The following is a 15,999-nucleotide window of genomic DNA, read 5'->3' as shown; positions in this document are numbered from 1 at the left end:
AAGAAGAAGAAGAAGAAGAAGAAGAAGAAGAAGAAGAAGAAGAAACAACAACATCATGCTAGGATAAGAAAATAAGTTCCATGATTCTAAGTAAGACCCAGAACCTCAGAACAACCACACTGTGATTTGCAGAAACTGGCCTGTAGTACAGTAATTCTAGAAAAGAAAAGTAAAGTACCTTTCTTAAGCAGTATTTAGTCCGCCTGTCTCTTTAGTTAGCATGGCTTACGGTGGGCCTGCTGTGCTAGGGGAAAGACCCTCCTCCTTTAGTGATATAATGGTCCCTTGGACATATGATTTGACTTGCCCAACTTTAATTTTAGGTGTCCACCTAGGCCAGTGATTCTATTCTCTTTACCATGAGTTTTTCCTTAATAGGCCTTTATCATTCTTTATCAGTACTAAACAAATTAAACCAGTCCCAGAAAGCCAAATATCCTGTTTTTTTCTCATTTGTTGTTCCTAGATTTTGTTTGCACACACACACACACACACACACACACACACACACACACACACACACACACAGAGAGAGCATTTCTTCTTAGGAGAAGAAATGTGAAAGTTTCCAAGGAAACTAAACTAGGGACCAATAATGTCCTACCAAAGGGGGCCCTTAGGTACTCACTTCACAGAGGGCTGCAGCAGCGTTCCATCCTTGGTCCATGTGTATGTGGCCTCACTGCTGGGAGTAATGAGGTTGCAAAGGATATTGATGACCTCTGTGCTTTTTGTAATGTACACTGTATTCCCAATTCTTGCATTTATTGTTTTGTTAAAGGAAACTGAAGGGGGTAGGGTTTGCCTCATGAGAACAGGTCCTTTTGGCTTAAAAGTCAGCTTGCCTGAGTGTTTAACTGTGGGGCTTTTAGGAATTCTTCCTGTCTCCCCTCTGAGCTGAGCCTCAGGTGCATCTTCCTCATGGATGCCCCTCCACTGCACAGGCGTTGACTGAGCCTTGGCCAACTCAGCTACTAGCTGATATATCATCTGGGATGCAAGGTCATCACTAGCTTCTCCCGTCTCCATAAGCTGGCTCATATTTCTTATAAGCTCATCAAATTGGGCTGTGTCCATGCTGTAGGCTCCCTGCTTCATGGCTGCTTCAAACTGCTTGTTCTTAAACTCCCAGGAGTTGTCATTTCCTTCAGAGGTCCTACACGGCCCGAACAGAGCTCTCAAGAAAGGCTGCTTATTGATTTCACCATCCCGCAGATAAAGGTCATTTTTATTATTCCACATCTGGCGCATTTTATGCCATGTGGCTCCCAAACTATTGGCTTCATGATGGTCCACCCCAGGGTGACCCCTCAAGTGCTCTCGTAGGGATGGGTGTGCAATGAGTCGGTTGTCAGTCCCAATGAGCTTGAGAACAACTGTTTCCTGTGCAGAGCCCGCGATGCATCTGTACACACCAATGTCAGGAGCGGCGAGACTGTGGATTTTCAGTGAACCTGACTTGGTGATGCCAAGCTGCTTAGAGTTCTTCAGGCAATGGCCATCCTTCTCCCACTGGATTAGAGACTTCTGGAAGCGTCGTACTGGGCATCTGATGATCACAGATGTATTGAGCAGCAGGTAGGCTCTACTGCCAACAGTCAGGTTGATCCGCTTCTCCTCCCTTGTCTGGATATAGACTCTCCGGACACCAAGAATCTGGGGGCCTCTCTCTCCAAGTCTTGTCTTTTTTCCCAGTTTTGCTTCTGCAGAGGAAAAAGGAAAGAAAATAAATTGAAAGAAATCACTCACAAGTAAAGGTTATTGACTGAAAATTTCTGAGGCTGGTTGAGCTAGGCCTGTCTGTCTGTCTCTCTAATTCTTTAAAAACATGAGAATGAAAACATGAAAAATATCTTACATCCATATCTTGGGGGTAGCTTCACAGCTGTCTAGCACTTCAGCAAGAATGGATGCAAGTTTGAGCGTGTTGCTTGTATGTATTTATTTTATGTTGCTTGTATGTAATATTTATTTTATGAAGCCCTGCTCTGGAAGGCGTGAGGTTCAGTGACTCAGTAAAATATAGGGAAGGTTACTTCTATAGTTGAAGGATGTTTGTTCTATGCCACAGTGGCATATGGCTTGATTAGTCCTTAATGTCTGTGTACAAGCCTCCATCAATAGGAAGCTTCTGCAATATGTTGCCTGTCAGAGCCTTCAATGAGTTTGTTTGGCTTAAACCACAGGTACACCAAATCTGAAGGAAGAGGCAAGAGAAGGTGAATGAACACATTTAAAAGGTCTGAAAAGGATAATAGAATGGATCAAGCTCAGAATCTAACCCAAATATCCATAGAGGTCTGAGGAAGAAATGGAGTCAAGGATTGTGTTCAAAATCAGAATGGTATAATAGAATAGGCACTTTAAAGCCAGATGACTCTGAATTTGAATCCCAGCTCTTGCCTGCAAAATGAGAATGATGTTAGGACTTTTATCAGAAGAGTGTGAGAGTTAAGCCCATTTACTTAGATTGCATATACCTTGCAGTAGCAGGCACACATGGGCCCTCATACAATGCCTTCAACCACCAGCCAGATGGCAAAGGAAGCCACAGGACAGACTAAGGAAATCAGAGTTGGGGCTGAGCCTCATTTGCTCTCAGACATTGACTCTAGTTAATGGGTTGAGACCAAAGGGAATACAAGCCCAATCTGTCCCCTAAAATACAAGCGTTCACTCTTGTTTTACCAAAGGGAAGCTCATCTACTTTGGGATGATGTGGGAGGAAGTCTGATTAGTCTTTGATGATATGTGCTGGTCCCTGGGCAGATCACAGGATGTGGGACTGAGGGCTAGTAGGCACTGGCAAGTGGTAGAAGTGAGGCATTGCTAGATTCAGAAGGTCATGACATCATTTACTTAAAGATCCTACCCTATTACCAGCCCTGGAAGAGTCACTGTGGGAGAAAAAAATAACATGTTGAGATCCAAGAAGATGGCCTTTTCAGGTCCTTGGAACTAACTATAAAGTACTTTGGGGATGTTTGTTCATAAGAATTACTTCTAGAATCCTGTGGGTGGCCATTGGGATTTGGAAGTAGTATTTCTGTAGTAAAGAATCTTTCTGGTGAGGAACAAGCATAGTGAGCTGGCATACAAAGTCTATTCAGAGCCAGTTAAAAATTCAGGCCTATTGATCTCAAGGTGACCTTGGGTTTTGTTCAAGAACCCTCAGCCCTCGATCATCTCTGGACAATGTCATGTACACATGCTTATCTGGTTCCTCATAGGCATGGTAGTGTTCACAGAGGATGTGACCCTGGCCACGGCCAAACAAAGAATATAGGTTTTTGTTTATTTGTTTTTGATTGACAACATAAGTTTTCGCACTTACTGCCCCTTAACAATAATGGAAAACAAAAGCAAGCAGCAAACAAGCCAAAAAGAAAAATACAGAGGATTCCTTGATGAATTCATAGCCCCTCATCACTACAGACAGTGAAGGACTTAGTGAGCACAGCAGGGGACCAATCAATAAACAGATACTGGTTATTGACTCATCACAATGCTCTTATGGATACTCCAAGACATTCTAATTTATGGGATGCAGTTAAGGCATCAGGGTTTTAGAAAGCTCTTCAGCTCACTGAAAAGCTCAACTAGCTTGAGGAGGGTCATCCTGGAGTACCACTGAATTAAACCAACATGGTAGACAAGGGCACTCTAGGCCCAGTTTCTTCTATTCAGTGACAGTTGATGAGCTGCTACTAGTAAGGCAGGAAGGGGATTAGAAAGAGCATCGTATTGTCTGTGAGCATCCTGCTCAAGTCACTGCCACATTCATGTCCTTTCCTAAGATGGTGGAGGGAGCGCTTCTATCTGGTCTTAGCATCAGGTACCATTGTACTTTAAGTCATACTTTTGTGTAATCAGGTTTCTCAGAAACATGGCCAATGGATAGCTTTGAAACTCAGTCTTCTAGAACAGCACCAAGTTCCAACACTGGGATCCATGTAATGACGCAAAGTGAAGAGAAAATTTCTTGCAGGACAGTAGATTCCTCTCCATAAAGAGTGAATATTGACTAGTATGGGGACTGAACCACTTATAGGAAATTATCTAGCTGAATGAGGTTGGTTGGGGACAATACAGGGAAGATGTGAGGTCCACCAAGCATTTTGATTCCTGGGACTCAATGATTCAACACAGACATGGGCTCACCAATGGCCTTCAAGATGTCCCTTATGCAGACATGGAGTTGATAGCACCTGATTCCTAAGGTAGGCCATAAAGCCTGCATATAGCAGGCAGGGCTCAGCTTTGGGTAGAGTACCTGACACGTGACCAACGAAGCATGAAACCTACATCTTCCTCTAGTTGTATGACAATTTATAGAAGGCAAACCCTATGGTTCCATTTTCCCCTTTCTAGTCATGCCTTGGCAGTTGCTCACACTGAGGGTATGTAGCAGTTCAGGTAGCAGAGGGTCAGGGAGTAAAGCAAGATTATCCTGGAGGCAGACACTCATGAAACTTGTGAAGCTATAAGGCTCCATATATGGAAACTCATATTTGGAAACTACATAGTAAGTTTCCCCAGTTTTCCCTTTGGTTCTCCTGAGTCCCTTCAGAGAAGTCCCTAGAGTATGATGTCATTGGACCAGATCTTGGAGGAAAAAGATTGATCTGATTTGGGATTTCTATCTTTCTCACTTCTAGAACTATTCCAACACTAACACTGGCCAAGCCTGATGAGACCAGGGCATCATCATCCACACAGACAGTATCTTTTCGGAAGGGCTTCTGGGCTGTGTGATGATGGTATATCACAATACCTCTTCTATTACTGCAGGACATGAGAGATATCACAATCATGACTTTTCTAAAAAGTGAAACCCTTTCTTCCTTCTGGGTCTTTGAGTCTAATGTAAAGGCCAACTCTGGGTGCCGGATGATATTTATGGCATAGTCCCCAGTACCTTTCATACTTGTTCTGTCTCTCTGTTTGTTATATCCCTTATGTGACTCTAAAAAGCATGCAATATTTCTGCCCCATGCCATCATGGCTGCAATTTACACTTGGCTCCACCAGCATCGGCCTCTGTCACTCCTTAATGGGCTTGGCCATGACCCAGCCCTTAAAGCCTTCCTATTACTCTGCTGGAACCCTCTTAGACTCTGGCCCTCCATTTGGCCATTTGTCTGGTACTGGGTCCCTCTTCTTCCACTTGACATGGGATCCAGTAAGACAAGCTCATTTGAAGCTATGTCAAGAATGTGGGGGCAGCCGGGCAGTGGTGGCGCACGCCTTTAATCCCAGCACTTGGGAGGCAGAGGCAGGCGGATTTCTGAGTTCGAGGTCAGCCTGGTCTACAGAGTGAGTTCCAGGACAGCCCAGGCTACACAGAGAAACCCTGTCTCAAAAAAACCAAAAAAAAAAAAAAAAAAAAAAAAGAATGTGGGGAGTTAGTTTCTGGACTCTCATCCGGATTTTTGAGGGTTACTAATCAGAGGCCATGAAGGTGCTTTGAGTAGGACTTACACAATGTGCTAAGATGCCCCTGAGACACCGTAACTATAGTATGGCCCAGATCAGCTTGGAAGAACAGCCTCTACTTACTTGCTTCTGTTTTATTTCTCAATGAACTTCAGTCTGGCTTCTGTTCCTATCACCACACCAAGGCTCTCAGGAAAGGTCACCAAGGGATAAGTTCATTACTTTCTCTTTTGGATTCTTACCTAGAGTCTTTCTTCCCTAATAAGCTATTCTCAGTTGTGTTTATGTCTTACATTGGGCCTGAGTCACTCACTTGAACTCAGAGCCCAGATCTCCTGTGCCTCACCGTGTGACTCCAACAGGCTATCTAATTTTAGTCTCTTTTTAAAAGAAATAATGGTTGTACCCGCTTCACAAGATTGTCCTGAAAATCATAAATGAGTGTCTACAACAAATCTACAAACAGGGCTAGGCACAAGCTACAAACTCAAAAATACTAGTTAAGGGTTTGGGTTGTCCTAAAGGGAAAAGAACATCAGTTGATAGACACAACAGAGTGAAGAATTTGAGCTTTTAAAGGGCTAAGCCAGAGGAGGAGTCTGGCAGGAAATGTTTATAGGTAAGCAGCTCCAGTACAGCTATATGGAGTGCTGCTGGCCTTTAGGTGGAGCGTGGGACATCCTTCCTACCTGTGTCGAACCCTACTAAACACCTAAATGATCAAACTGAAGAGCAAGAAAAAGTGTCTTCAAGAACATTCATTTTATCTAACCCCAGGACACTGTTCAGATCCTAAACATGTTATCTACCCTAAAATGGTGTCTTACGAGGAAATGTGGCATAGCTGGGCTTGGCTTCCCTTCTCCATAGACTTTAATTATGGAGAGGCTAAGTGTATGCAAGACCATATTTGTTTTTTTGTTTGTTTGTTTGAGGAAGGATCAGGGCAGATTTGAGGTGAGAGGAGAGAAGAAAGTCAAAAGAACATGGTGCCAATGCAGTCTTACTGTTACCAGTGGATAAAAGATGAGATCACTCACAACAAAATGGCAGCAAGGTCATGGGAAAACAGCTACTCTGTTTAATTTCTAGTGACTTCTTAGTAAATACGGGAGTCCCACACTATTGTCCAGCTTATTTCAGACAGCACAAACATTCCTGTCTCGCTGGCAGGGTCACATTATTTATTCTTGCAAATCCCATTAACTCAAGCCAGAGAACAAAAAGTAGACCAGAAAAATCACTTGAAAGTAATTCTTTAAAGTTAAAGATAACCAGGGACTCTCACCTCAAATCTTCCCTGATCCTTCCTCAAACCAATAAGATACATGGTCTTGTGTACACTTAGCCTCTCCATAATTGAGGTCTATGGATAAGGAAAGGCAAGCTCATCTGGCAACAGGGTCAATTAAATGGATCGCCAGAAAAGCTAACTAAGTAGACTGCTTTCTAGTTCAAGAACAGAAGGTTGGGAAATAATAGGGATATATGGAAGTTCTGGATGTCACAGTGAGTCATTAACCAATAAGGCACAAGAACAGGAAGTGTGGGTGTCATCCCACTATGGTGATGGCATGGAAGAATTGTTGGGGTTGGGAAGTGTGGCTATTAAGTATTAGCAAGGTCATCAATAAGGAACTTGATTGCCCCATGTATTGGCAAATATTGGTAAGGAAGATAGGACCTGGTGGTGTGTCCTCCAGTAAAGTAGAAAGTGTCTTGAAGACCTACCTATTGACCCTTATAATGTCTAAGGAGAATGGAGGGGAGAACACAGAAGCAATGGAGACAGGAAAGAGGATGGGAAAGTACTCTGCTCATCATCTGACCCTAAGATTCAGTGTTGGAGAGAAAGAATGATTTATAAGTCTTCAGAGAGAGCTGATCACAGCATGGGCAAGCAAGTGCCATTTATCAAAGGTGATGGCTGGAGACCAGACAGTGGCAGAACTGTAAGTCAGCTCAGAGTGGCTGGCTCTTGTTAGGAACATCCTGTCTCCTGTTTCTTCTATGGCCTACATGGTCAACAGGCTATGGACTATAGTGGGGTAAAGAAAAATGCTTGGGTGACTGGGAAGCTGTATTGGGCATATGTTCCTGACCCAGCTTTGCTTGCCTATATCCCAGATGGGACAAGCTGCCTTGCCTCAAGTTTTTAGACTTTGTGGGACAGAGAATCAAAAAGAGAAATTATAAAGTCTCTTATATTTTTCTTAAAGGTGACCAGCTATTAGGACTCAATCATATTCTGGTCTAGAAATCAATCCAATATTGGAAATAGCAGTCTTCATTTGAAAGGTTGGATCTGGACATGGTCAGAGACATATTTGGAAGTTAGTTCACTATGATGTTATGATAGCAAGAGATAAAGTTGGGACAGGATCTGGATTTCAAACAAGGGTTAGTACATGTTTTAAGGCCCTTTTAACTGTCAAGCTAAAAATAGTTTTGTCTCTTCTACAGTATTTATTGTAAGTTCCATTGACTGTATAATTTCCAATTGTGATAGTGTGTTGAAACCTGGCATGTCTGTTAGGGGGGTCTATCAACCAGCTTTTGTCTTACTGCCCTGAGTATTAGAAAACCTCAATTATCAGAAAAAAGCTTGAAAATGCTGGAAGAAGTGAGATAGGCTTTAAGCAGAAACAAGAGGGTACTGGGCTTGATTATTGCTGGTATAACAGCTTTAATTTCATTAATTGTTAGCATCAATGCTTCTGCAATAGCATTGACACAAGGAGTTAAGACAGCTATTTTTGTTAACCATCTAGCAAAAAATGTTACTAATGTACTGAGTAGACAAAAGGATTTATACAGGTGTCTGGAACAACGGATTGATGCTCTATAACCTATTCAAATTATCTGAAGGAGGTTCAGGGTTCAAGAGTTTGGAGCCATCTCAAGTATCATGACAAATATCATTGGAGTAGTTTTACTTCTAAAATTTACAATGATTGTCATTATAATTAGAAAAAGTTTAAAGACACCTGTAGGGTATTTGGCATAATCCCAACATCTCTCAGGGAGTTTTAACTTTGCATAGTGAGATTATGAATTTAAAGAATGCTGCTCTGTTGAACTTTGATGCTGCAGATAATGGTGATAAAATTATCCATGGTCTGAGGTCAGTATTTCCATTGTGATCAAACCTCAGGAATGGCATATATAGCTTCATCATGCTAGCCCTTCTTGTCCTGTGAATAGTTTTATTCCTGATCATGTTAAAGCTTGTCTCTAACCACATCAACATGTTGGCAGCCAAAGTACATGACTTGAAACTGAAAATGGACCCCCCAGACAGAGTTATTAATCTAATAGTCTGGCAAACCAAGACAGGTAAGATTCTGCACAGAGCCTAACCAACCTAAGAAGTGCATATGATAATGAATATTCCATGATGGGAAAGGAAGGCTTTCTTGTTAGAACGACCTAAGACAGGCTCAGTATGGTTTATGCAATAAAAAGGGGGAGATGGGGAGAGGTTTTGAGGTTGCCTAGCAGGAATCTGACATTGGCCAAGGACAAGGAAATGGGCTGCTTGGAAGGAATCTAACATTAGGCTGGAACAAAGAAGTAATTACAGGCAGAAATCTAAATCTTAAGCTAGAACAAAGAAGTAGGCTTCAGGCATGAAAATGACTTTGGGATAGGACAAGGGAAGTAGGCTCAGATACTTTGATCATCCTGATAATCCCTTAGAAATATTGATCGTAGTAGTGATTACTGGACTCTGTTTATTGTCGTGCATGTTCTTTGACTATCTGGGTTTATTGTCTTGCTTGTTCCTTGACTATCTGCATCTATTGTATTGCTAGTTCCTCAACCTAGAACTGACCTTAATACTTGTTTGTAATTTAAACAGTATAAAGGCAAAAAAGGAGGAGGAGGGATGGGGTAGGGGATTAATGGGGGGGGATGGTGGAGAAGGGGAATGGCATCTGAAGTGTAAATAAATAAAATATCAAAAAAAGAAAAATGCCTGATTTTTCCCATTTTGTTTTCCTCCCAAACGCTTGTGAAATTCTTCTCTCTCCTGAATGCCATAATGATTTATAATCCAATCCCGTCTATCGCATGTCCTAACGACCACGATGTATTCTCCACATGGTATTCTGTCTATTTTTAAGGAGCCTGCTGGCTATGACATTAATTTCCCTTCCCTCTAAGGCACTTTACAGCTTAGTCACCTTGATAAAAATCAGGTAGGCAAGAGACTAAAACAAACACCATGTCGTGCCTTTTGCCACAGACATTCCTGATTTCCAAGAGACTTTAAGGCTTGGAATCTTAGGGTTTTAGAATGTCAAGATTTTGAAAATATGTTCTCAAACTATTCCCAGAAAAAAAAAATCTTGGTGTCCATGAATCAGCAGAGACCAGCAGCTAAGAGCGTGGGCTCAAGAGTCAGACAGACTTGTGGTCAAACAGGCGAAGGGTCCAATTGGCAGTCATGGAGTCTAGGGTAAAACTCAGGTCTTGCTTCAGTCTTGCATGCCTTGTCTATAAATGAGGGTAATGTCTGACTCTCAGCGTTGCCAGGGAGACTAAATGAGATAAAAATGAAAGGTGCTTTCTGTTGAAGGTTGTCGACAAGTCTCATTACTTTTCAAATGAACTTAATGCTTAGATTGCTTTGTTTTGTGTGTTTCTTCAGGGACAATGTCAATAAACTAAGGATACACACACATGCAACAGCAAAATAACAATAGTTCATTTCTGATTTTTTTCTCACTATAGGCAAGCTCAGCGGGGCTACCTGATGTAATGTGTGCTATTTTATAGGGGAATGAAGACAATAAAAAGAAAAGCAGGAATGGGCTCCAGAAGCTGTCACCTCCAGGTCCCCACTCCCTTCTTACTGTGCCACCTTTCTGCCTCCTGTTTGAGGCTGCTGCTGTGACAGTCCTGATTTCAGTGGTTGTGTCTCGCCTACACCTACACGATACACATATGTAAATGTATAGATATGCATCATCTCACAAACACTAATAAGCTTCATGCAGATTAGCTTTGAATAGAATGAAAGCGTGCTATTAACGTCACAGCAAGCTCAGGATTTATAGTTAATTGGCAATATACCCAAACTCCTATTTATTAAAAGCATGTTTTGATGGTAACTGATACCGAGTTATACAGAAAAAAAATCTCAAAAAGTACCTTTCATCAAATACTCAGCTCCTTCTACTCTTAATATCGTGAATACAGATACATTCCTGGCAAAGAAAGCCAAGAAGCAATTCAGCTTAATCCCTACAAGGCACACTTCATGACCAGACATTCCTTAAAACGGACTGTTCGTAAAACCAGCTCTCCCCCAATTTACCTTTCACCACTGAAAGCAAGTTGGAGTTTTGCTTGGCCAGCTTTACCCATGGAGTTGAGATAGGCTGAGGATAAGAAGGGAAGGGAAGATGCTGACTCATGGATGATGTGGTGGCACACTTACTGCTGCTGCACATGGGCATCTGGCATGGTCTCACAAGAGGGAGCCCCGGCTGGTCCCTGCACAGCATCTCAGCTACAGGGACTCTTCGGCCTTTGGCAGTCAGCTTTTGACACACCTGCTTTCTTCTCTGGAATCCAACCCCACAGGTGACAGAGCACTGAAATGAGAGTAGCTAGTTAGACTGAGCATGCACAGGTCAGCCTGCAGGGGGTAGCACAGACCAGCCTGCAGGGGGCAGCACAGGCCAGCCTGCAGGGGGCAGCAGAGTCTCCAAGGTCGATTTTCACTATATAGAGAACTTCTCTTTTCAACTTCTCCCCCTTCCCTTTCTTTTCTTTTTCATTAATTTCCCCCTTTCCTTATTTTCTCTTTCTTTAGTCCCTTCTTTCTGAGATTAGCAAGTAACTGGCAGTGAGCTATTGTTGTAGAAGTTATGATTTCATTTCTGATGTTAAAAGTGATACCTACTTATTTTTTTGTGTGTGTATAGTGTGTGTGTGTGCATGCGCACGTGCGCATGCATGCACATGTGTGTGCACATGCTTGTGGAGGTCAGAGGTCAAGTTTTTCACTGCTGATCTCCATCTTATTTTTTGAAACACTGTTTCTCACTCAGCTCAGAATTCACCAATTGGCTTGACAGTTTGGCCAGCAAGCTCTGGGAATACAGTTGTCTCCGCCTCCTCCATGCTTGGGTTATGAATGTACACTAGCACATCTGGCTTTTATGTAGATTCTGGAGATCTGACCTAGGTCTCCGTGCTTGCATGGCAAATACTTTATCGACTGAGCCCTCCTCAGCCCTCTAATACACTTTTCTCTGTACAGTTATGAGGTAAAACAATAATAAACGGAGAGTGTAAGACAGATATGTAAAAATCAACATTGCTGCAATCCTGTTCATAGCAGCTACAAAAATTAAGCAGTTCACAATACATTTAACCAAAAGGTAAAAGATCGGCATGATGAAAATTATAAAACATTGATGGAAATCATTGAGATGGATACACAAAAACCTGAAAGAGAATCCACTGTCTCAGATCTGAAGAATGAATATTGTAGAATGTGCACATCACCCCAAGCAATCTGCACACCTGAAGTCATTCCTTCAAAATGCAAACCTAATGCCATACCCTTCAAAATGTCTTCATGGGACTGTAAGAAATCCTAAAGTTTGTAAAAAATGATGATGATGATGATGATGATGGTGATGATGGTGATGATGGTGATGGAATCAATCTTGAGAAAATGGAAGGGAAGAGGCCCTGCAGTACGCAGCTTCAATATGAACCACAAAGCTCTGTTAGTCAAGGCAGGACAGAATTAATATAAAAATAAACACCTAGAGTAAGGGTGTACACTAAAGCTGAACCCATGCATCTACAATTAACTGATTTTCAGCAAAGATGCCAAGAACATGCAACTAGAGAAACAATGATCTCTTCAGTAAGTGCTGCTGGGGAACTTGTCATCTGCATACAGGACACACATTAGATCTTTACTTCTTACCTGCTATAAAGATGTTCAACTCAAAACAGAGGAAAGAGAAAAACCTAAGACCTGAAAGCAACTAGAGAAAACAGAGGAGCACACATGTCTGTGCACTGGAATAGACAAGAACTTTTGGATATGTCCCTAAAGGGACAGGAAGCAGCTTTACAGTCAAATGAGACTTTTGCACAGCAAAGGAAGGGAAATGATTTTCAGAGTGAAGAGATGACCCCCAAAAGGAGAGAAAAGGTTTATATCCTGTGTCTTTGAGAAGAGGGTTTCACTTAGTACGTATGAGCGATTCATAAATCACAGTGAGCAAATCCAAGTAGCACTATTACCAAATGGGTAATTCACTTAAATAGACACTTTTTAAGAGAAGACATTCAAATGACCAAGGGCCACATGAATGATTTTCACTCTACTACAGTAAGATATTACCTTACTCCTGTAGGACAGACTTTCAACAAAAAGACAAAAGGTAACAAGTGCTGGTAAGGGTGTGGAAAAAAGGGACCCTGGCACTCCATCGCTGCACAGGATGTAAATTACCGCAACCATTATGGGAAACAGTATGGAATTTTCTCAAAAAAAAAAAAATAGATCTACCACATGTTCGGGCAATCCCACCAGTGGATATTCATACAGAGAAAATGAAATCTGTATGTCAAAAAGGAATCTGCCTTCCCATGTGTGTGCAGTTCACAGCAGCTGAAAGAGGAAAGCGTGAGAGTCCATCAGCAATAAGTGGATAAAGAGACCATGGTGCATTTGTATCATGGAATACACATTCTGACACAGGAACAGAACCCTGTCACCTGTGACAACACGGATGGAAACTGGTCATTATGTCATTAGGTCATTATGTTAAGCAAAATGAGCCAGCACAGAGTGACAAATGCCAATATAAGAAAGAAGTCTGTAGCCTGGAGAGTCAGGGCGGGGGGCAGAAGGATGGGGAGGGCGGATAAGTAGCTGCTAGGCTGCAGGTAGGTAGGAGCAGGAGGTTCTGGTGTCTTATCATCCAGTAGGCTGACTACACATAGCAAGAATGGATTGTACATTTATTAAAGTTAGGAGGAATTTTTTTGTTTTGCCTGAAAGAAATGATATACATTTGAGGAGACAGACATGTTTACCCTGCCTTAAACATTCCTCCCCCAATCCAGCACACACTTCACATTCTATGTTATCGATAAGCCAAATAAAATGAGGGGAAATGTATCATTGGGTATAATTTGAAAGTCTTCTAAGACCCGTATGTACAGACATGGTCCCTAGAGTGGTGCTAATGTGAAGAAGCCGTACCTTAAAGGGGTGGGATCTGAAGGGAGGCTCCTTAGGTCCCTGGGAGACCACCCTTAAAAGAGACCCACAGACCTTTCCTATTTATGCCCCCAGCTCCTGGATTGAGATGTGACCACTCACCCGTACCAGTGTTGCTCGCCACACTCTCCAGAGGTGAATGATGCAAGCACCAGTGTCTTTGAAGTTCCCTAAAGTGTGAACTATGTAAATCTTTCCACGGGTTAATTGGTATATTGCTGTGTTAATGCAAAGCTGGACAATACAGAAAGACTCCATTCAAGAATGACCCAAACTTCTGTTTACAAAGTAACATTAATACTCAGTGATCACCTCAGGTACATGCAGTTCTAATTTAAAGCACTCATGCAGCTTTATTAAGTGCATTATGGGAAAACTGAAAAGAATTACGGAAGCTGTTGAAGGTTTGTTTTTTCTTTTTAAAAAAAAAACATAATTAATTTCAAAAGGAGTACTTTGAAGTTACAATAGAAGAGTAAAGAAACATGAAACTTAGTTATTTTAATGACTTTTTTTTTTACCTTGAGAGAATAACTAGGGCCTTCTGCTAAGTAAGGCAAGAAAGTAAGCCCACTTTAGTTATACCACTTCCTTCCAAATTCCCAGTTTATCTATTATGTCATCCAGGTGATGTCAAGACTTCTGGCATTTACACTCTGTTCTACTCAACCAATTGCTAGTTTATTAGTTTTAAATTTTATACTTAATGTTTCACCACTTATTTTCCTTAAAAAAATAAAGTGCTTGAATTTCTAGAGTCTGAGATTTGAGTCAACTTTACAACATTTTGGTCCTCTGGGTTCGTCAAGAAGGCATGTCAGATGATTCTCTGACCTACTCTTGTTGCCTCTTCACACGAAGGGCAACCATTACGGAGAGAACACTCTGTCAAGCCTTCCATCCCTCAGATCCTGCTCCTTTGTCTCCCTGCATTGAATGCTCTTGGCAAATAAGGGGCTTTCCTTATTCTGTTTACCTCTTCTGCTCTTAGACCATCACATCTTTTAGTTAAGAGAACACCCAGGTAGGCCACCGTCTTCCAGTTTGTATTTTCTTAGCATCTAATAGCCCATGATCTGCTCATGAATGCTTATGGAAGAAGGCCGACAGTTCCTGTTTGATCTCAATATTGGAAGTTCCTTTAACAAACACTGGTGAGGCAGTGTGCGTGCCTGCCTTCCACAGCCTCAGTGCTTCTAAAGGACAACGTCCATCTGGCGTGGTGGCTCCCCTTCCAATCATTTCATGGCATCTATTCCAGCAACTGTATCATCTCTCTAATCACAATTTCTTATTTTGTTGTTATTGCTCGTGAAGCAATCTTTGGTTGTGTTAGTTTCTATTTATTTTTGAACTTTATTACATAGTGCACAATTTTATTATGTATACTTATTAACACACACACACACACACACACACACACACACACACACACACACACACATCATTTAGGACTGAGTGCTCCAAAGTCTCTCTGTGCACATTGTGAGTCTCTGTGTTAGTTTCCATCTACTGCAAGAAGCTTTTCTAATAAGGGTAGAGGGAGGCACTGATCTGTGGATATAATAATATGTCATTTTATGTTTCTTTAGCAGAATAACGGTAGTTGGTTTTTCACTAAGGCCCATGACTATCTATTCTCAGTTTCTTGGCCACATTAGCAGTAACAAGTATGAGCTCCATCTTACCGACTGGGCCTTAAATCCAAACAAAAAGTGTTTGGTTACTCTCATGAGGTTTGTCTCACTATTTGTACCACTATACCTTGCCAGTAGATTTCTGGGTTTGTCTCAGGGTTTGTAGCTGGATGATATCAATGATCACTGTTCTTTATTAGTATGCAATGTATCTTCCAGCATCATGAATGCTAGTCAGTAAGGATGAAGCTTTTAGCTGGGTACCAGGTCAATTTATCCATGTTCAACGATATAACTAAGTTTATCTTCAGCAGTACAACTTATCATGAGGTTATGGAGAGTAACCAACAGCCTTGACAATAGCCTGTGATGCTTGGGGAGAGGTCTTTGAGATCCCTTTGGCACTGGAGGTTTTACGTGGTGATGTATGATCTCTAGTCAGGGTACTGTCTTACCCATTATGTGCTAATTCTACTTAAATTTCTTTAATGCATGTATCAGATAGCATACACAAAACTAACTCCATGGGTTTTGTGAACTTTTTATTTTGTGTTGTTGTTGTTTTCATTTTTGTTTTGGAGTGGGGGGAGAGGAGGGGGGAGGGGGAGGGGGAGGGGGAGGGGGAGGGAGAGGGGGAAACAAACAGACTGAGAGAGAGAGAGA

The 15,999-nt window shown here is 41.8% G+C and overlaps 1 protein-coding gene across 1 annotated transcript in view; it reads right to left on the bottom strand.

The window, feature by feature from the left end:
* Adamtsl3 (ADAMTS like 3) overlaps nt 1–15,999 on the bottom strand; it is a 284,359-nt gene that overhangs the window by 41,194 nt on the left and 227,166 nt on the right. Inside the window, exons 20-21 of the mRNA XM_028754834.1 lie at nt 10,886–11,039; nt 629–1,703 (exon numbers count right to left, since the gene is read on the bottom strand). Coding sequence (XP_028610667.1) covers nt 629–1,703; nt 10,886–11,039 — 1,229 coding nt within the window. The remainder of the gene's footprint in view (nt 1–628; nt 1,704–10,885; nt 11,040–15,999) is intronic.

This window comes from Grammomys surdaster, unplaced genomic scaffold (genome assembly GCF_004785775.1).
Source record: "Grammomys surdaster isolate TR1022 unplaced genomic scaffold, NIH_TR_1.0 126036, whole genome shotgun sequence".
Lineage (NCBI taxonomy): Eukaryota > Metazoa > Chordata > Mammalia > Rodentia > Muridae > Grammomys > Grammomys surdaster.
This window is presented reverse-complemented; position numbering and strand designations above follow the sequence as displayed.